Source organism: Mercenaria mercenaria, chromosome 17, assembly GCF_021730395.1.
Source record: "Mercenaria mercenaria strain notata chromosome 17, MADL_Memer_1, whole genome shotgun sequence".
NCBI classification, from domain to species: domain Eukaryota; kingdom Metazoa; phylum Mollusca; class Bivalvia; order Venerida; family Veneridae; genus Mercenaria; species Mercenaria mercenaria.
In genome coordinates this window covers 49,733,783-49,757,572 of record NC_069377.1, presented here as the reverse complement: position 1 = coordinate 49,757,572, position 23,790 = coordinate 49,733,783, and the positions used below count along the sequence as shown (strand labels likewise).

Genomic DNA, 23,790 nt, shown 5'->3' with positions numbered 1-23,790 from the left:
TCAACACGGATAAAGTCTAAAACTTATATCTTATACTTCAAAGGTGTCTGTAGATTAGATATAATACTTAGAAGGCCTAGATGTAAAATTAACTGAATAATGGATTAGAATGCAGCATTAGCGTTGAACGCGTTTGATACGTGATGGAAAGTTTGTTACAATTTTGCGCATGTTGTTATGAAAATATATGTTAAGATAACCTTCCAACGATGTAACAAAATCATTTTAAAGTCCTATGCTATTTAAAGGGTTTCCAGGATTTGCAAAATAAGTTCTTATAGGCCTAGATCTTGGTAGTGGGGCAAGGGATTTCTGTCTACATTAGCACAGTCAGGGGCTAATGACTATCACAGTATGGTTCCAATAAACGAGGGTCATAACTTTATCGCCTTGGTCAATATTGTCTTCTGCTGGTGAATATCACATCATATTCAATGCCTCAAGAATCAACAGTTGTTTCATTATATCAAAGTTCTTTTAGGCTAAGTGGTAGGAAGACAGAAATACTTTTAATTGTTAATTTTAAAACTTAATATATTTAATAAGTATCAGGAAACAGTAATAAATAAATCTTGTTGCTTTCTTTATATCGAAAATCTTCTTTTCATTCATTTTTCTCTTCTCCGAAACTGCTAATGTCGTCTGTTTTGATACTCAGTTTGATAAACACAAGTCAACGAACACTTACTTAATTACAGTCAGCCGAACGGTACACATGAGGGCCATGATGGCCCTAGATCGCTCATCTGAGTTATACCGCTTTTGTAAGATGGCTTTGCAAGGAAAATGTCTGTGGAATTATTTTGAAATAGTGCCATGGTTTATTGACAAGAATATTTCTAAAAGTTTCTACTAAATGAATTCGGGCAAGTAATGAGTGCTTGTTGGTGCGGGTAGGGGATGACGACCTAATATACTAAGAGATAATATAATGGCGGTCATATTTTTTGACGAATCGGCATAATGTGTACAATCTTCGTAAAGTGTCACCAAAGACACATTTGAGTAAACCTATCTTAAAATCGGACCAGCAGTTTCTAATGATGAGATTTTTAAGGTTTCCAGGTCAATAATGCAAATCCTTCTTTATTTCATATAAAAAACGACAACTTCAGGCCGCATTTACGTATCTTTATACAATATCACTTTTTCCTACACTTATTTTTCATGGACGTTCTATCATAAATTAACGATAAAAATTTTAAACAAGAGGACCAAGATGACCCTAGGTCGCTCACCTGAGAAACACAACATAACACACCATAACAGTGTAAACATGTTTGACCTAGTGATTTCATGGAAAAAAATATTCTGACCAATTATCATTAAAATTGGAGCAAAAACTCTTGAGTATAAGTAAGTATTTTCTTTGATTTGACCTAGTGACCTAATTTGTAACCCCAGATGACCCATATTTGAACTTGACCTAGATTTCATCAAGGCAACCATTCTGACCAAATTTTATGAAAATCCAGTGTAAAATGCAGCCCCTATTGCATACACAAGGTTTTTCCTTGATTTGACCTAGTGACCTAGTTTTTAATCCCAGTTGACCCATATTCGAATCTGACCTAGATTTCATCAAGGCTATCATTCTGAAATTTTTTTATGAAGATCAGTTGAAAAATACAGCCTCTATCGCATACACAAGGTTTTTCTTTGATTTAACCTAGTAACCTACTTTTTGACCCAGATGACCCATATTCTAACTTGACCTAGATTTCATCAAGGCAATCATTCTGACCAAATTTCATGGAGATTAATTGAAAAATACAGCCACTATCGCATACAGAAGGGTTTCCTTTGATTTGACCTAGTGACCTACTTTTTGACCCAGATAACCCATAATCAAATTCAACATAGATTTAATCAAGGTAATCATTCTGACCAAATTTCATGAAGATCAATTGAAAAATACAGCCTCTATCGCATACACAAGGTTTTTCTTTGATTTGACCTAGTGACCTACTTTTTCATTCCAGATGATCCATTTTCAAACTCGGCCTAGATTTTATTAAGGTTATCATTTTGACTCAATTTCAGGAAGATCAATTGAAAAATACAGCCTCTATCGCATATACAAGGTTTTCCTTTGATTTGATGTAGTGACCTAGATTTTGACCCCAGATTATTTATTTTTAAACTTGACCTAGATTTTATCAAGGCAATTATTCTGACCAAAATTCATGAAGATCAATTGAAAAATACAGCCTCTATTGCATACACAAGGTTTTTCTTTGATTTGACCTAGTGGCCTAGTTTCTGATCCCAGATAACCCATTTTCAAACTCGGTCTAAATTTCATCAAGGTAATCATTCTGACCAAAATTCATGAAGATTAATTGAAAAATACAGCCTCTATCGCATACATAATGTTTTTCTTTGATTTGATCTAGTGACCTAGTTTTTGGCCCCAGATAACCCAGTTTCGAACTCGGCCTAGATTTTATCAAGGTTATCATTCTGACCAAATTTCATGAAGATAAGCTGAAAAATACAGCCTCTATCGCATACACAAGCTAAATGTTGACAGACAGACGACATACGCCAGACGACGGACGCCGGACATCGAGTGATCAGAAAAACTCACCTGAGCATTGCTAGGGTGAGCTAAAAATGGGAGGCTGAATATGTCGAAGTGAAATGCCAGTCAGTGTTGCTCTGCCCTTGTCCGCACAGTGACCCCCCTACTTTCGGTTTCGATCTGCAAAACTCGTTGGTGTATAAACATGAAAACCGTCTCATTATATGCAGATTGTATCTTAGCAGTGAAAAGGTGTGATTAAAGCATTCGTTCTACATTTGCGCCAAAAAAGGGGGAAAATTAGGATCTATTTACTTTGGATTTCTTTCGAACACCACGGAAGCACACTTTCGACGGAACTACTGACCTTATTCCTATACGTTTAGGAAAAGTGGCCACGCCTCCTTGCCTCTATGCTTTAACGAATCAGTATAATTTGAACAATCTTCATAAAGGGTCACCAAAGGAACAGTTGTGTAAAACTATTTTAAAATCGGACCAGTAGATTCATATAGAGTAGATTTTTAAAGTTTTCACTACTTGCATATAGGGAAAAGTGTCCACGCACCACTGGCGGTCATGTTTTTCGAAACGTTACAGAAGGACCACCTGTGTGAAAGTATTCTACAATCGGGCCAGCAGTTTCACACAAGAATATTTTTAAATTTTATACTATATACATATACAGAAAAGTGAACGTGCCCCCTGTAGGTCACACAAGGACCATTTTATATGGATTTTGTTTCAAAATCGGACAGGCGGTTTAGAAGAAGATGTCGTTTCAAGTTTTTGCTATTTTATCACTGGCGACCCCTTTATGCAACCAAGCGGATCCGTACGCATAACTTTCGAAGAAGACTACCCAAGGAACATCCAGGTCTAGTTAAATTAACTTCCATCACACGGTTTCTGAGGAGATGTCGTTTGAAGAAAAGTGTTGACGGACGAACGGACGGTGGGCGATCACAATAGCTCACCCATAGCACTTTGTGCTGAGGTGAGCTAAAAGCGGATTGATAACGGAACAGAACATAACAGAAGTTTATTTTTGCTCTGAGGCCACTGGCTCATGCAAACGTATTTACAAAAGACCAAAATACAAGGCATACGCACATTCATGTACAAAGTAAAAGAAAATGACATATACAAAGTAACAGAAACTGACAAATATCATACACAAAGTAACAGAACCTGACATATATCATGTATAAATAATATATTAAAGTTTTAGCAACTAAACATTAGACTTTCGTTTCTCAAAAGCATGATATAAGAAAGTAGCAATGGACCATATCAAAGTTTCATTTTTTGTTGACATCAGAATATTAAATTTGTTATGCGTTGGACTACAGTAGTGTTTTTAGGTAAATACATCATTCTTAATTCCGAGTAAAATTCATAACAAAGTAAAAAATGGATCATCTTCTATAATATTCTTATCACATTTTCTACACAATCTATTTTCTATTTCTATTTTTCTAATTTTCTATGTCGACCAGTTTCAATCTCAAGATCGTGAGAACCTATTCTAAAATTTGTGTACATAAACCTAATTTTTTTGATGTCTAATATATCTAAATACTTTTCATATGAGAAATGTTCTTTGAACATCATATAAAACGACATTTTTTTATTTGAACTAACTGATACACGCCATTCTTGTAGGTGAATATCTTTTAATCTATTTATAAATGCTAATAAAAAGTGTTTTTTCTTGAATCAACTGATTGGTTTTCCCAAACATATCCAGAACCATGTTTTTTGCAGATTATCTCTTACAGCAGATACCCAGTTTTTGTGGCCACTTATATCATCATTATACATCATTAGATAACACATCTTAACTAATCTACTGTTTGGCATTTTTAAAAATTTTAACCAATATTTTATACATCGTTTACATGATTCTATATCCAAAGGATATCTGCCACAATCACCAAGTACCGCAGCATTAGATGAATTTTGCCTAGAACACATAAAACGTTTGCAGGCATAATACTGGACACGCTCAAGTTCTTCAAATTTAGTTATACCCCATAAAGTAACTGAGTGCATATTTTAGTGTCAAACAGTTTAAAAAATACTGTTTTCTTGAACTGGCCGCAATCATATAAAGACTTTAAAATTGATACAAGAACTCTCTTTCCTTTAATACATAAGTCATGTACCATACTACTTATAGAAAGTTGTCTTGTAAAAGTTAAGCCAACATAACTAAATGCATTTACAACCTCATGAACTTTGTTTTTATACATCCATTTTTCAGTTTTAGCAAGTGCACCACCATTTTTAAAAACAACAATTTTTGTTTTAGTTTCATTCACTTTAAGCTTGTATGTGTCACAGAAATTAGATAAAATATTTAATTGCTTTTGCAAACCAGTAACAGTATCAGATAATAGGGCAATATCATCCGCAAACATCAATGATAAAAGCTGTAACTCAAATGGATGTAACTGAACTCCTCGTACATCACTTGCATCTAAGACGTGCTGTAATTCATCTATATAAAAAGGGAAGAGAATCGGACTGGCCAAACATCATTGTTTTAGTTTTATTGAACTTGTTGTTGTTGTTGGATTTAACGTCGCACCGACAGATGATAGGTCATATAGCGACTTTCCAGCTTTAATGGTGGAGGAAGACCCCAGGTGCCCCTCTGTGCATTATTTCATCACAAGCGGGTCCCTGGGTAGAACCACCGACCTTCCGTAAGCCAGCTGGATGGCTTCCTCACATGAAGAATTCAACGCCCCGAGTGAGGCTCGAACTTATTATATAATCACTTCTTACATTATTATATGGAATTAATTACATCTTCTGAACATACTGCATAGTCAATGACACTACATCCTAAAGTAGAGGTATGTAAAATGACCATTATCTTTATCCTGGCCAAAACGTCCATTCAAAATATATAAAGAATACACCTTACACAACTCTATAAAAAGTTTACCTTGTGAATTAATTGTTTTATCACAAGATGAACGTATCTCATCAACCGGGCTCTGAAGTAAAGTAAGTTATTATACTCTTCCAGTTGGAAAATGTTATGATCGACATTTATGCATTCACTAAGTTCACCGCATCTGGTATTCAAATCGCCCATTATTATAAGGTTGCAATCATGATAATTACTAAAGATAGAATTTAGAACTTGTTCTAATAAAGTGATACCTTTAGATATTTTATTGTCATTAAAAGGAGAGTTCAGTGGTAGTAGATAAGCAAAAAACAAAAATGTATCTTTAGCCAGCTGTGTAAATGAGTTTGAAATTTTCAATATAATGCCTACATCACATTCAGGGTTAACACGTGTTTAAAATTTAACAACTCATTTTTAACATATACAGACATACCTCCTATGGCTCTACCAAACACTACGTTTTTAATTGCTGGTAAAAAATAACAAGTATGTGTTCCAAACAAACCTTGTGTTACATTATTTTTCTCTTCCCAAGTTTCAACCAATGCAAAAATTTCAAAGGATGATAAGTAAAGCATAAAGTCATGAAAATCAGTTTTAGGTAAAAAAAAACCTTCTATATTCCAGAAACACAATTTCACTTCATGTTTGCTTGAGCTTTGACCTGATCCCTAGTCCACATCTACCCGACCCCCATCCCCATTATGTACTACTGTCGTGTCTAATTGGCCCTGAGGATTTTTGCGCTTAGCGTTTACAAATGTTCTGTTAATATTGGTATTAACATCTTCAGTCGGTATATGTAGTTTGCCCTTCTGAAAATACCCAATTTTTCCTTTACTTTTTAAATCTGCTAATGTAGATCTTTGCCGTGACGTTAATTCTTCTGATATCCTAATACCATTTGCAAGCAAATTCTCTCGGCCTTTGAACAATTTATGCTTATAACTTTGGTCAAGGAATTTCTCATTTCGTTCGACCGTTCCATACCCAACCTATATACCTCCGATATACAGTCAATACTCCATGTATCATCCGAACAGGCCACTCGTAACACTTTATCTAATAGTTTTGATTTAAGTGAATGTTCAGTTTCATCTTTATTCTGTGGTAGGCCAAATATTCTCAAATTGTTTTTAAGATTTTGGCGCTCAAGTTTATCGACTACATCCCCTAGCTTATCAAAATCAAAACAGGAAGTTATTTAATACGACGCAGTGTTCTATATTTAAGAAACCCACTGTGCTATTTTTGATCTTATATTTCAAATATAATGCCTGGTTGAAAGCGAACCATCCATTGGATTGAAACAGGTAGAGTTGACCAATCGAAGAAGTCTATGACTATTGACTTTTGTTTCCCGGCTTCTCCTATTACACTAAACTGCATTCTGGAATGCAAAATAACGGAAAACAATATATGTCCGTTTCATGTGACTTTTTTTCTTATCTTTAGAATTACAAACCCTATTATCCTAATCGAATGTGTCATTGCTACAGGGCCGACTGCGGACATCAGTTTTGATTTTCGTTGTATACTGTACAAAATGGAGTTTGATTTGTCATTGCTCGGTGTCTTTTGGCTCCTGATAAATCTTGCTTCCTCTTTAGATACTGACGAAGTACATCCTGTTGGTGACCCGCGGAAATGTTTCGTCGGTAAAAATAAGATATTTAGGTTTGAAGTCATTCCCGGCGGCGGATGGGATAACTTGATAAATAAAGACACCGGTATGATAATGGAACTGAATTACTCGCGATGCAGGACTACCGACGATGGTAAATTTCTCATCCCCGACGACGTGTACACCATCCCTATAAAAAGTAGTAAAGTGGAGACGTACGCGGAGTTAATTACACACTGGGACAACTACACTAGCACCTTATCAAGATCGGTGAATGCTCACGGTGGACTACATTTTTCGTCGGTATCAATCAGTGGAAAATATTCCAATGAGTATAAGAGTGTGAAATCACGACAATACTACGATAAGTCGATGACGACCCGAGTCCAGGTAGGTACCTTTCTTTATTATTTTATCTCCTACTATGTTATAATGCCTAAACATATTTCTTGTTATAAGTGCACCGATTTAAATATGCTGCTTATTGCAATAGTGTATGATTTGTTGCAGATATGCTATAATTTGTATTTATAGGCTATAAAAATACATTTATATCCAAAAAATGTGATTATATGTAATGATTTTCTATTTATATTCAATGATTTTTTATTGATATGCATATTTTGCAAAATTACATTTATATTAATAAACCCGTCAATTCTATAGTCTTCTTGGACTTTTGAAGATTTTCGGGCATATTCATGTATAGCCAAAGCAAAAAAACGATAACGTGCCAAAACCAGAAATCTTGCCTTTTCACCCTGGCGCACGCGACAAAGCGAAAAGACGATGTTGGCAGAAATCAGTCACCGTCGCATAGAATATTCAAATTTTGTATAATTATGTCCCTTTTCTTCTTAAAAAAAAACAAGAAAGATCGGTCAGAATATATGAAAAATGATTAAAAAAATAAAAAAAGAGTATCTAGTTGGTAGCCAGACTACTAGCTGGAAGCTCTACGTTACAACTTATTTACTTCAGGCTCGATATGTTCTGTACACAGCTATGATGGAACCAAGTGCCGTTATAAATGACGCTTTTCGATCACGTCTGCAAAAGATAGCTACTTATGTAACTCTTAACCGTACAGATCTCGCACGCTACGAGAGTCAACTTCTCGTACGAGACTATGGAACACATGTGATAACGAGCATAGATGTAGGAGCTGCTCTTGCCCAGGTATGTTAGATAGCAGATATGTGCGCCAGAAAAAAGATATATAATGGCAAAACATGCATTCTGTATTTCTTTCTTTCCAAACTCATCATTTTGTTTCAACTTTCACTTTAATTCGAGCCTTTTCAAATTGGGAAAACAATGACCAGAACTGATGTTTGTTCGTTTTTTACAGATAGATGAGGTATCCGCAAATTATGTGAGGAAATATGATTCACAAAAGCACAAGGTAGTGGCTTCTGCCAGTGCAAGTTTCTTTGGTGTTTTTGATTTCGGTGCGGGATATTCTGAAACTACTACAAAGGCAATGATTGATGAATACAAAAAAGAACGGACATCATCAGCTGTAATCACGATTGGTGGTCCTTCATTTAGGTATCTTTTAAATTATTTATTACCTCTCTATACATTTTCCGTTCATATACAAAACATCTTGCATCTTAATAAACTCGGCATTTTCTGGACCCATATCATTCTTAAATTCGTATCATCATATTCTCAGTGTTTCTGAATCCGTATCTCTCTAGTCAGTCTGTTTGATGATAAATAAACTTTTATTTTCCTATCTGGAAAATATTTTGGGAAAATGCCGTTTTCAAGGCCAGATAACTCTTTCAGTACTGGTGACCTATGACTTTTATTGCATATTTTGTTTCTTAGATGATTATTCTTCAATATCCAATGTTTGAAGAAATTCTGTTATTGGGAAAAAATCCGCCCATCTCGTATACAGAAACTCTAGCGTACACCTTTAAAAGGCTTCGGAATTTTTCGAAGACATTAAACCAACATAGAAATTAAATTTCGGAATGAACACATGTGACGCCTCGAATTGCGGTAATGAATAGGTTGAACAAATTTGCATAACCTTGACTTGCCATAACCATGATTCTTTATTTTGTGTACAAATCAACTATAAATCTTATTTCTGAGTTCTTTGTAAGCATTCCATTTGTTCTGCATTTTCAGACCTAAAGACTTTACTGCAAACAACTGGACAGACTTTATTGCAAATGAAATGGTTGCGTTAGACAGATCCGGGGAACCGTTATACAGCATCATACGTGACTCAGACTTTCCTAATGTCCCTCAGTCCGTAACTTTTGACGTAATTGATTACGTAAAAGAGGCAGTGCATATATACTATGAGCATAACTCTCACCGCGGATGTACAAACCCCGATTCGCCAAATTTCAGTTTTCAAGCAAACATGAATGATGATTCGTGCCATGCACCAATGACAAATTTTACATTTGGCGGTGTTTATCAAACGTGTGAAGCAAGTAGTTTCCCTAAAAACCTGTGCAGTGGCAAGACTCAAAAGAACCCCCTGACAGGAAGTTATAATTGTCCATCTGGTTACGAGGCTGTGCCTCTCCATCGGGAAAATACACCGGTGTGCCACAAGTGTTGGCTTTTCTTCACGTGTTGTTCAACAACAAGCATTTCTGCTTACTGGTGTGCGGCAAGCGGTCAAGTTGCAATGAACAGCGGTTTCCTGTTCGGAGGACTTTTTACATCCACCGTAGTAAACGTTTTGACACAGCACCAGAGCTGTCCACCAGAGTTTTATCCTCTTAAAGTTCTCGGAGATCTGACAGTCTGTGTGAGTAACGATTATGAACTAGGATACAGATACTCTCTACCATTTGGAGGGTTTTTCTCCTGTAACGCGGGCAACCCACTGTCACTAAAGGAAAGGGTGAATTCTCTTCAAAGCAGTGGAGAAGTTGATTTCTTGACAAAGTTCATGATGGAACAAGGTGTAGAATCATATCCTAAAACCTGTCCAAAAGGATACAGCCAACACTTAGCTGTTGTTTACGAAGAGTGTAGTATAAACTACTGTGTAAAGACGGGAGCGCTGTCAGAGCAAGGTCTTCCAAAGGTACAGAGACCTCCATTCATGAAAGCTCCTAGAGACCAGTACACAATGATAGACGACAAGGACAGTGTATTCAGCGATGATCAAAATTTTATGGCAAGACTGAAAGAGGTTGTGCTAAATGCAATCTCAGAAGAAGGGCTAGACGGTCAGTACACAGAACTGACCCCAGCAATGAAAGGGTTTAAAGGCAGTGAGAAAACAACGGATACAAGAAGGCTTTCAAGTGGTGGAGTTGCAGCGATATCAGTTTCCGCGACCCTCATCTGCGTTTTGATCGGCACCGCCATCGTAATTACGATAAAGCGCCGCAAAAGTAGACCGTATAAAGAGGTTGATCCGTGGGCTAGCTCAACGGAGGACGGGAGAATTTTACTGACCGGTACAAGAAATTACAGTCGTATGGATGATACACCAGTTGTTGTTTCTAGTACTTAGGTCTAAATGTGGCAGTTTATCGCAATAGTAATTGAGACAAATTCCTTAGTTGCATAGCTCTCTCTCTCTCTCTACTACAGTGTCTGCACTATGACCTAGTTGTTGTTTTATGAAAACTATTGTGATCGGTCTTAATATTATAAATGACGAAATAGGCAGAACTCGGAAGAAATTTAAGTTGTGAACATGCACTAGTATTAGTAATTGTTTCAGTCAAGTATGTTTAGATATGCATGTCATCGTTGAATTTTTTTTTAATTTGCATTCCTTTAGAAGCATTTAAATTTGGCACTTCTCTGGACTTTAGTACGAAAGAATATATTGACCGAAAAATCGTTATTCATATACACAAACGTAAAGACGAATTTAGTTAATCAAAGCAAAAAGCAGGACGGATATAAAGACATACCAAGATAACATAAATTTGCTCCGCATTCATGGTATTTACACCATAAAAAGAAAGGGGAATTTAGAAAAGTATTTCCCCTTTTTAAACCACTTATTAAACGGAAAACCTAAAATCCATTTGATATCATGGTAGTTTTCTTCCGCATTACATATTTTCTCCACTTCACGCTATTTGCTTAAGAAAAGTTATTGATCAGTTGAATGTTTGTCGTTGTGCAGAAAAGCACGCGTGTTATACTGTATGTCATAAATGCAAGAAGAAATATTTTAAGGTGTCCGATCCACAAATAAGCAAGTTTTATATACCAGTGCTATCAAGATATATCAAATATTGGTACCTGGTAAGCTCATATAATTTTGGTATTATTTGAAAATGTATTGTCTACTGAAAAAGGAGAATATAAATTACATGACAAAAATATGTGATAGAATTTTTATTTTTTTACTTTCTTGTCTTAAATATACTTCAACAGAAATCCAGTTATTACAGTGTAAGATTTATCATTTCGCAGTCAAAAAAAACATGACTGTACTGCTTCATGCATACATTATTATGGACATCTTATTCACTAATTTTTGTTCAGCAGATACACCTCTTTCAAATGATACTAAAAACACATTAGTACGGGGGCCAATCAGTTCTACCATACCCCCCCCCCCCTCACCCCTTAGACTTTTTTCATAGGCAGGACCAACTCTTTCAAAATAAAAAATGTTCCCATGAAAAAACTCTTTTGAACTATATATGATTTCATTGTTTCCATGGCAACCGTTCATTTTCTAAGTTTCAAATCAATTTAAATGTACCAAACAGCTTTGATCTGGTCATTAAGTCTCTCAAGTGTTCTTTAATATATTATTTTGTTACTCTTGTGGTATTTTTTATTTGCTAAAAACTGGATGTACTCTGCTAATTTGCATAAAAGGAACCAGTGTCACAAACAACGGAAAAAATTCTGAGACCATAAAACTGAATACAAGAGCTGTCCGTTGGACAGCGCGCTCAACTATTCGGCGATTTGACATTAAAATGAATTTATGTCTCAATAAGAGACCTCTATTTAAAAAGGAAAATACACCAAGATATAAAAAGACCCTACTACTCATAGGGGTTAAAAGTCAAGTATGAAAGGGGTACTGATGATGATGGTAAAAATGTATTTTGAGTTTCAAAACATTATCTTATATATGTAGTACCAAAGTTATGCCCAGAAGATGAAGTTTGATAAAAACTTTAAGTATAAAAGGGGCATAATTTGGTCAAAAATACAAATCAGACTTATGGAGATTGTTATCACACATGCAGATATGATGATTAAGATACATTTTAAGTTTCAAGTCAATTTAATTCAAATTTTTCATTATATGGCCTCCGGCCCAAATACAATATATACAACATGAGATAAACATAATGCATGAGGTTATGACATAAACAGCTAGACAACATGGTCAATGTTAAACCACGTATTATAGTTAACAATACATATCAAAAGTCATATCTAACTGAACATTTCTAAATATCTGTTCCTCTCTTTAAAAGAGTAGTAAAGATACATGGCAACTTTTCTATATAATTAAATTCACATTTTCGTCTGAAATCAAAGCATAAAACTTTTGTATGGTTGGATGTTGACAATAATACATAGGTAGATATCTCGCACGAATATTAGCATATAAAGGGCATGATAACATGAAATGATATTCATCTTCCAGTACAGTTTCACACTACAGACATACTCGATATTCTCTAGATATGTTATAATGTCTACCTTTTTCTATCATTAAACAATGTGAAGAGCTACGGAATCTTGCCATACGATTTCTAAATTTCTCAATATCTATAGCAATAATAATTTTTTCAACTCCAAAACAATATTTATAGTTACAATAGTATTGCAGTTTAATATTGTCTCTACACCTTGACTGCCAGTTTTGTATGAACTGTTCTTTTAAAGTTTGAACATACTGAATCAAAAATAACCTTGGGTTTGCAACATTTTGTGTTTCCCATACATATCGAAACCCATTACTGTATAAGTTACGCTTAACATCAGTAACCCAGTTTTCATACCATATATTGTCATAATACATAAGCATTTCATAACACAATCTTGTATATCTATCTTTGGAAGATTAAGTAAACTTAACCAATATTTAATAAATCGTTTTGAAGACTAAATGTGCATAGGACATCTCCCTGTATCCCCAAGCACAGTATCATTACCTGCAGAGTTATATACATTTAAAAGTCGTTTGCAAGCATACACCTGTACTGTTTCTATGCATTGTGTGTGTTTTAAACCCCAAAGTTCAGAACCATATAACATAATAGATGCAATTTTCGAATCAAAACGTTTTATATGGCAAACGAGAAAATGTTGAAGAGAACTAACAAGGAGCTGCGTTCAATAAACGCTTGATGACCCCGGTGGCATCCTTGTCGATAGATTTTACATCTAAGTCCAAAACGAGGTCACGGTCAAGGTCAAACTGAGGTCAGGTGATGTTTGAAGATGAGGAATGGTCACAGGTTACATCTGTATTAGTATCAATTCATTCCTGTAAGGGGTATTGATGCTAGACGAAACGGTCCCATTTGGTTAACCAAGAGATGGCCCATATAAAGTCCAAAATGAGGTCAAGGTCAAACTGAGGTCAGGTGATGTCTGAAGATGAGGAATGGTCACAGGTTACATCTGCATTAGTATCAAGTCATTCTAGTAAGGGGTATTGATGCTAGACGAAACGGTCCCATTTCGTTAACCTCGTACGAACGGGCGGACGAACGAACGGACAGGACGATCACTATATGCCTCCCGCATCAGTAGATGCCGGGTGCATAAAAATGTACATAAGTACCTTCTTCGTTTTCACAGACATGTCCTCTGCCATTTTATACATTGATAATCTATTTGAAAGAATATACCGACATAAGTAAAACTATTGACAATTTCAAGCTGTTTGCCATTATATAACCATTTTTCTCTTCTCGCCACCCTTCAATCTCGTTTAAATACAAGTACTTTTGATTCGGTGATGTTTACAATTAGTTTGCTCTTTAAACAAAACTCATATAAAACATTTAATTGTTTTTGTAAGCCACCAATAGTATCAGAAATCAAAGCAATATCATCAACAAACAAAAGCAAAAAAATTTCAACAATATCTGGAAATAACTGAATCCCTCTGATGAAACGGGGCTTAGGCTACAGGCCTGACCTTAATATGTCTGATACACCCTCGTTGGTTCTTACACATGCTTTGACTGATGAATAAATGCCTTGTATTGACTTGTATAAGTGACCCTTTACACTTTACAATTTCGTTTTAATACATTATACAAAATCGACCGATCAACTGAATCAAGGGCTTTTTGAAAGTCTATGAAAGCTACATATACAGGTTTCCCTTTCATACATAAGTATTTATTAACAATTGAATATAAAATAAAAGCATTATCAACTGTAGTATAACCCGCCCTAAAACATGCTTGGGATTCCGAGAGTTTGTTATAAGCCTCAACATAAAACGTAAGACTTTTAGTAATTATTGATATATACACTTTACTAAAAACATCTAGTAATGCTATACCCCTGTAATTATCAGGGTTGCTATAACTGCCCTTTTTGTGTAGTGGTATAATGACTGATTTTGCCCAGTTATCTGGAAATTCACCTGGGTTTTTGGTAGATTTATTTTCTGTTTAAATATCAGGCTATAAATAAACATGAATGAGAAACAAATACAAATTTAATGTGCCTCATATCTAAGATGAACTCTGCCTGACCTAGCTTGTGATGTAACCATGGGCCGGAATACCTTATCATTGATAGATCTTTTATAATCTAAATGGTCAGTGTGAGTGGATACAGGTTGAATAAGAACTGCTTGTTCATTGATAATTCATCCGTATTGTTCATGAATGGGACTATTTTGTGTAGCACAGGAACATCCTTTGGATGTGATTCGGAATAAAATAAAGATGCTATATGATTGTCAGAAATACACTTGTAACTTTGGTAGCGGGATAAACACGCAACCAAAAATTAACTTTTCAATATCATCAAAATTTGTATCTATATCAAAAGTGACACATACATTGTCACATACATGGTTATTTTCTACAATATTCGAAAATAAATTACTAAAATGATCATACCATTTGTCCAATGATATATTCTCTGATTTAGGTTTATTTAATACCCGTTTGATTTCACTCCAGAATTTTTTGGAGTTATTAACAGAGGACTCGACTTTATTTAAGTATTTTCTGTTTAACAACATTCGTTTATGTCTACACACATTTTTATATCTAAATTTACTTTGTACATAAGCATTCAAATTCTCATCACACTTGTCTTTCCTGAATCTTTTCAAAAGCTTTCTAGTAGTACGTTTTGCCTGCTTACATTCTATTTCAAACCACTCATTGCATTTAATTGGTTTGCCTTTTCTTCTAACCTTTTGAAAACTAGTACTAAAGTAGTACTACTGTTGCAAATCACAGTTTCAAATTCCTGAATTACTGAATTTATATGTGTTTCATCATCTGACAACATGGTTTCTAGATTTGTAAAATACCCATTTAGGATGTTTTCAGATAAACAATTTAAGTACTCCGCACAATTATCCTGATTTAGGTCATAAAACGTATCAGTACGTTTACAATTATTAACAGGTATGTCACCTTGATCTATCTTCAAACCCAACGATAAAGGAACATGACTACTTTCAGTGCACGAACTGATCTCAAACAATGTAGTTATATCAAACAAATGTTTCGTCACAATATAATAATCTATGACACTACATGCGTTATTGCTAATAAAAGTGAAGCCATCACCTCAATCATATCTACCAAAGCGGTCATTCACAATATAACATGAGAACACTTTACAAAACTCTAACAACTCCAAATTTATTAGTTTTGGTGTCACATGATACCCTTTCAATGCCAATATCACTGTCAATTATATCGCTAAACTCTTCTGACTCTGGTATATTGTCCGGACATACTGTGTAGTCAGGGAGACTAGCAGTTCTGGAATTAAAATCGCCGCATAAAAGTAAAGCAGTGTCTAAAAAGTTATTACTTATAATATGGTCTTCCAGGTGTTGCAACGCAGACATGACAATATTATTATAAACTGGTGAATTTTCTGGTGGTATATATAACGATACATAAAGTACATCTCGATCTAAAGACAGTAACTTGCTATATTTTAATATTGTACTAAAGATATTCCTGAAAGCAAAGATTGCCAAAAAACTTTAAGCATGAAAGGCGCATAATTCTGTCAAAAATACAATTAGAGTTATGGAGATTGTAACCACATATGCAGATGATGATTATAAAGAAATGTTTTTAATTTCAAGTCCTTATCCTTTAAAGTACCAAAGATATGTCTATAAACAAAGCTTTCGAAAAATTAACATGAAAATAATTCCAAGTAGAACACCTTGGTGACCTTGACCTTGGGTATAATAAGCCCAGCACCTGCACATACTTTGTTTGTATGCTGGACAATGTTTATGTGAATTTACAGTAAGATATAAGCAATAGTAACAAAGATATGACAGAAAAACAAAGGTTGCCGGAAAACTTTAACCTTAAAAATAACCTCAGTATAATACCTTAGCGACCTTGACATTGGGTATAATGGGCCCAGCCCCTGCACATACTTTGTTTGTATGCTGGACAATGTTTATGTGAAGATACAGTAAGATATAAGCAATAGTAACAAAGATATGACAGAAAAACAAAGGCTGCCGAAAAACTTTAACCAAGACAGCTCATGCCGACGCCGGGGTGAGTAGAATAGCCCCACTATTCTCCGAATAATGGAGCTAAAATGATATAATTAATTGTTATCAATGAAATAACATTTTTTATGTGGCCTATAATGTTTGCAGACATAGAGTTAACACTTTATTGAAGGAAGAATAAAAATGTAACATACATTACACACGTTTTGTTATCATTTCAACAACCTTGTTGTATTGCATCAATTATTTAAACAAGAGCACCACCTTGCGGGGGCTGACGCTCATCTGATTTTTTTTGTATAATAGAAAAATTGTCCTACCCATGATTTTCTAAGTCCAAAAAGGGCCATAATTCTTGCAAAAAGCAGGATGGATTTATGTTTCCTGATGTACAGAGTCAGCTTATGACGGTGAACAACTGTTGCAAGTTGTTTCAAAGCAATAGCTTTGATAGTTTAGGAGAAAAGTTGACCTAAACATAAAACTTAACCAAGAAATCTGATTTTCTAAGTCCAAAAGGGGCAATAATTCTTGAAAACAGCAGGATGGAGTTATGTTTCTTGATGTATAGAGTCAGCTTATGATGGCGAACAAGTGTTGCAAGTTTCAAAGCAATAGCTTTGATAGTTTAGGAGAAAAGTTGACCTAAACGTAAGACTTAACCAAGAAATCTGACATTTTCTAAGTCCAAAAGGGGCCATAATTCTTGCAAAAAAGCAGAATGGGGTTGCTGTACAGGGTCAGCTATTGATGGTGAACAAGTGTTGCAAGTTTCAAAGCAATAGCTTTGACAGTTTAGGAGAAAAGCTGACCTACACATAAAACTTAACCAGGCAAAGCCGACGCCGACACCGATCAAGTGATGACAATAACTCATCATTTATTTTCCAAAAAAATCAGATGAGCTAAAAATATTCCAGAAACATAATTAATATTGCTTATTTCGTACTATAATAATACAATATGCTTCTTTTCTTGTCAGACATTGTGATTTATTTCCGTAACACACTTTAAAATAAGTTACCACTACCATTGCTTTTTAAAAAGATATTTAAGAAGAAATTGAAGCCCAAATTGTCACAAACTGATTTATTTAAACTGTTAGCGGTAAGTTTTAAGAAGGTTTTCTTCTGTTATTTCAGAAATTGTCTGAAATGTATATTGCACCATCCATGTAACTATAATTTTAGATGGAATTTCAATAAAACATACAATAATATTCATCTGTGCATTCATAATATTATGATCATACAGCTGATATGTGCAGTCTTCCTGTGAGTAAAAAAGTCGTATAAAAAGTATTTTTTTTTGAATTTTAGAAATAGTAGCATTATTAGAACATACACAAAACCAACCCTAGCTCGATAGGACGAACCATAGGGTCTTGAGTCAGATATCTGGATGAGACCTTTGCTCTCCATGACGATTATATAAAGATATCGTGTCTGAAGTCAATAGACTTACACCTGTATAATATGGAGAACTTAGCACTTGCCTGTAGAGAACTGAGTATTTTCGGTACAGAATCCAGGGACACTTGTTAGGTTAACTGCTCAACATTACATGACTGAATTTCTGTTGCAAAGTGGTGCTAAACCAAAACTAACAAACAAAAGAAAATATGCAGGTATTTAAGTAAAAACTTTTGATTTAAAACTTTTACCAGGTTGACAAAACTGTTTTAGTGATACCAAATCAAGATATAAGAAATAAACAAAACTTTATAGATATGAATTAAAGAAGACTATTGTAGTCATTTTTAAACATTTACAAGAATGACAGAATGTACAAAATATTTTTTTTAATATTTTAACTTGTACAGACAAGGACTAAATTGTATTATGTGATTGAATATTCCTGGATATACCGGAAAATAAAGAGAAACTCTACTAAGAGAAACTATGCATCAATCATAACAAATAAAGGTTGATTATCAATTAAGTTACGTACCAAAGTTTATGACAAAGGCATGACCTGTCTTTGTCAAAAGTTCAAACTGTAGCAAGAAACTCGAGAGCATGATACAAATTGCTTTAGAATCAAAGTGTAATCAAATGTCATTCATAAAAAAAAGTGATTTTTTAATACCCTATGATCTTCTTTTGTCAGTTGCTTTCTATTTTATAAATAATATGTTATAAAGCAACATATTGTTCATAACAGCTAACCAACAAGAGAGCAAGTATGCTATATTAGGTAACATTAAAGTGAAAGTATCGTAAGTCACATCTTAATCAAGGCACGCAGAATGTGATTCTTGTAGCACTGCTGCCTCAAATTGTATGCAGTTCAAATTTTTCAGACTTTCCATCTGATTTTAGATTTAGATTTTAACAAATCCATACAATTTTACTATAACTGAACACTGTTTAAGCTAGTGCTAGGGGTGTGAGGGCTATTTCACTACATCTAACGAACAGACAGTCAAATCAAGCCAGCTGTTATTTTGCTTGGTTGTGTTGTTATGCTTCCAAAGGATCATCTTAAAACAAGAAATATCTTTAAAAATGATGGTCGGCGAATTGAAATAAGGAAAGAAGTTTATGAATTTTTCATCTAACATTCATCTTTCATCTAACATTTTTCAAATTGCAAAACTAAACACCGCACTTTAACAATTTAAATGGTTCTCTTTTAATTTTTCGCAAAGGTTTCGTAGGGTTGCAATTTTGTTTCGTTTATCCTTAGACAAATAATTACAGCAGTAGTTTGATGAAGATTCATGAAGCGGTTCATGAGAAGAGGTCATTAAACGTGTTTATATTTTTAGCTAAATTGGTCCCCATCCCCATTTGTAACAAAAAAAGGAGACCTTACAATATTGTTACACATCGAGTTTGATAAAAATCCATTACATTTTAGTGGTTAATGCGAAGAAAGGCATATCTACTTTTAGCTATAGTGGTCACTAATAGGGCCCAAGTTCCTATATAAATTAATTTGGAAGAGGACCTTATAATGATGCTCCAGACCAAGTATGACAAAGATCCACCAAGCTGTTCATGAGATGCTGTATAAAGGCATTTTTAGTTTTAGCTCTAGCAGGCCCTAAAAGGGGTTAAATGTCCCAGCTGAACAAAGTTGGCTGCGGGCCTAATAAAGATGCTACAAATCAAGTTTGATCAGAATACATGAGAAAAAATCAATTAAAGGATTTTTTTATTTATTATTTTCATTTATTTCTAAAATAGGCCAACTGATCCCGCTTTAACAAATCCATATTTGCTATTCATGAATCTTTGGACAATGATGTCACACCTATAAAAAAGTGAAGGTCAAGCAAAACATACAATTGTAATTATTTCAATATTTCTGTTTCATAAGCAAAGTTTGACCGTAGTCATACCACATAGATAAACTGTATACAGCTTACCTTCATTTCAGTGTAATGAGATTCAGTCATTATATAGCATATATATAATAAAACAGATTTCAACTGAGTTCAATATTTGCATACCATACTAAAGAAAAATATTCATATATAATAAAATCAGTTAGTACTCATTTTAATATGCAATCTGAATAAGTCACAAAAGCAAGAAACCTTTTCATATACAGACGACAATTGTAACAAGGAAAATCTTTTAAAAAGCACTTCTCTACATAAAAGACTCTTATTACACCCTTATTCATGTGATACGCAGACCGTATTCAGCTCTTTCTTTAATTTGATATATGTTGGTATTTGAACAGGTTTTTATCATATTTATTAAACTTACTTATCATTTTGAGATATATCAATATTCTTGCTAAATATACTGAGCCAAAGTTAGCTTTAAAACTGTGAACAGCGTCGTTTAGGATAAACGTTGTGTCTACAGTTCACTCAGCGTAGCACAATCAACAGTGTGAAAGAAATTGACACTCTCGTCCAATCAGGCAGAGTGTTGCATAAATCTTCCATTTTGATAAATTATCTATAATGCGTTATCAAGTAGTTTGATTTGCAAACTGAAGTCACGTGCCATAGGTAACGAAAACGAATTTAGACGGCGTCGCCGAAAAATACTTGCTATCACAAAAAAAGTCCTTAAGTGCCATGTGATGGTTGTAAATAGTCTACTCATACTCAGTTTGAGTGTTGTTAGATTTTCTGGTCCTTTTGGACCATGTTTACTAAAACAGAATTCCTCTTAAGCCAGTGCTAGGGGGCGTAAGGTGTGTTTCACACTTCATTACCTCTCATAAACAGACTTGATCCAACTGAGTTTGCTATTTATTTGCTTGGTTGCGTTCTTTGCTTCTAAAAGATCTTCATAAAGTCTATTGCAAAACTTTTGAATAGCATTATGTAATTGTTTTCTTAACAATTTTGGTTTTCAAGCACTTAATATTGTTCACATTCTTGACAGCTTTTTGCAATTTCATAAGTTTGAATCTAAAGATTACTTAAAGTACCTGAATATTTCATTTTGTTTTTTAGTTTTTGTTCAGTGCTGCTTTTCAAAAGTGAATATTTTATTAATAAGCCCATAAGTATCTCAATTCAATGCATGTTTTTCTGAAAGTCAAAAACAAAATGCTTTATTTCCCACGTAAATAACTGCATAGATACACTTCACAATCACACAAAACAAGATAAATATTCCATTAAAAATACATAATCAATGTAAAATGTAATTATTGACAACAGTATGGAAGCCATCAAATAAAAGAACAACATAATTAAGAAACTGATATTAGTATAATTAAACTGATAGATGCATCAATTCAAAATGAAAATGGAACATTGAATGTGTAATGAATGTTTAAGATGATTTCTTGGTTGACAAAAGTAAAGAAAGAATGTTAGAAAGAATACTTTTAAAGTTTTAACAAATCAAAGATATCATAATATTGATAACAATGATTCAAATTTCTTCCTACATACTTCTAAATACAGCAAAATACAGTGGTAACGTATTTTAAAGCGCCGTTATGGAAAAAATCTCAGTGCTTGAGAAGTATGGAACTAAACTATTTTGTAAGAGTATTTAATAATTTGATAACTAAATATTCCTCTACTATTTTCTGAGAAAACAATGATACAATAAAACAAGATTACTGGAATGGTAACGTACATGTGTAAAGTATGTTACAAACAGATTCCTCCTTCGAATAAGTATTTACACTCTATTTTCATATGATATAGCTCAAATAACAAAAGTTTATTGATCACAGTTTATTTCATCATGTTGCTTCAGTTTTAGTTATATCTTGTTTCCAGAGATGTCTGTTTTACCAGATTAATTTTATGCAAATTAGCTAAAATATCTAATGTAGAAAAATTAATTACCTTCAGAGTAACAAAATACTATTCTAGAAAACACTGAGAGACATTAAGACCAGACCAAAACTGTCTGATCTATATTTTCTACATAATTGATGTAATAAAACAAGGTTATTGAAATGGTAAGTAACATGTGTAAAGTATGTTACATACGGATTCCGCTGGCTTCGAAAAAATGGTTCGGCCATGGGATGTCGAAGGCGTCCCGCGAGTGCCGAAGGCAGGAGAGTGGGGAGAGCAGGAGAATGGGGTTATCCCCCTCTCGTAAGTGGGGTTTGGTGGGTCTCCCCCAAGAAAATTTTAAGATTTGGGATGCCCGTAAGTGCGTTTTCCTTGCATCTTGAAAACATTTTCCATTAAGATTTTCAGTCAATTTTATAACAGTTTTCAAGGATAACTATCTGACATTTGCGTAACACTGACCACGGCAATTGTTCACAGACAGATTCATACGAAGAAGACAGTCCTCAATTGTCTTTGTTAGGGTATCCAAATCAATAGTCTACTTTATACAATCCAATAAACAACTCATGGGCTATAAGATCATCATCGACATGTCTTAGAACTAGCAGAAACATCCGTAGTTTCATCAGCCATGGTAGAAAAAAACACTGAGTTTCTAATATCCTTCGCTACGTCCCTCAGTATTGCAAGTGCCATAATCTGTAGCATTTCGTTTTGAACATCTGCGCAAGTGTACTTTTCATTCTTTTGTTTTAACCATTCTAACACACGCGAATCATCTTCGCCGCGAAGCTTCAGAAGCTGAATATAATTCCCATCATTCTCATCTCCATCACCATGAGGTAATCCTTGACGACTGAGGAACTGTAAATTTGACAAGATATTTCTTAAACACTCACGATTATCACTCTTTCCTTCCGCGTGGGCATTGACAATGTTTCAGCTATGTCCTTAGTCACTTTTGGCAACGTATCACTTTCTCTACCGACTCATGATGGCACCCGGACGACTCATGCTTTTTGAACGAAGTTAAGTATACGGTTTCAGAATTTTGAGTAGATAGAAACGAAGTTTACATTTTTTTATAGTTGGGATGTACGTCGGCATTCAATTTTATTTAAAGCAATTATTTAAGATTATTCAAAATAATTAGAAGAAACTAGCTTTGGGTTAGTTTTGTTTTATTCTACCGCAAAAAAAAAACAACACAATTGTTTTCGAATTTTTTTAAACATACAACTATTTTTTTCCATCAAAGCAATTATTATAGATTATGAAAAAATCGCCCTTTAGATCATAACGGATTAAAGATATATCAGATAAGCTTTTAATTATGATTAATCCAATCAAGCAGGGTCGATACGTTTGACACGAAGTGTGCTGAAGTTTTCACACCCCGCGGGCAATCATGACAGATACTGCTCTTTGCGGATAATTAGCATGGCAATATTTCGGCACTTTTAATGTAAGCAAAAGCTGAAATTTTATGCGAAAAATCTGGTACAGCCGATATCATGCTCGGCCATAAACGTGGTCCAGCCGATATCATGCTCGGCCAAAAAATATCATGCGACGGCTCTGACTTCAAACAGGTTTTTAAACTACATTTCCAAACAATATAGCTCATTTCCGTATATGAAAACTGTGTATGTCAAGCTATTTAATATTGTTTTTACTTCTGGTATTGTACCAAAGGATTGGACAATTGGATTAATTAATCCAATTTACAAAAATAAAGGTGATGTATATGATCCCTCCAATTATAGACCTATTACATTATTAAGCTGTATGGGGAAACTATTCACTGCAA

The 23,790-nt window shown here is 34.3% G+C and overlaps 1 protein-coding gene across 1 annotated transcript; it reads left to right on the top strand.

The window, feature by feature from the left end:
* Positions 1–6,844: 6,844 nt before the first annotated feature.
* On the top strand, positions 6,845–12,636 carry LOC123536486 (macrophage-expressed gene 1 protein-like). Its single transcript, XM_045319691.2, has 4 exons — positions 6,845–7,464; positions 8,056–8,253; positions 8,426–8,625; positions 9,220–12,636. The coding sequence occupies exons 1-4, from the start codon at positions 6,997–6,999 to the stop codon at positions 10,571–10,573; spliced, it is 2,220 nt and encodes a 739-aa protein (XP_045175626.2). The 5' UTR covers positions 6,845–6,996; the 3' UTR covers positions 10,574–12,636.
* Positions 12,637–23,790: the final 11,154 nt, after the last annotated feature.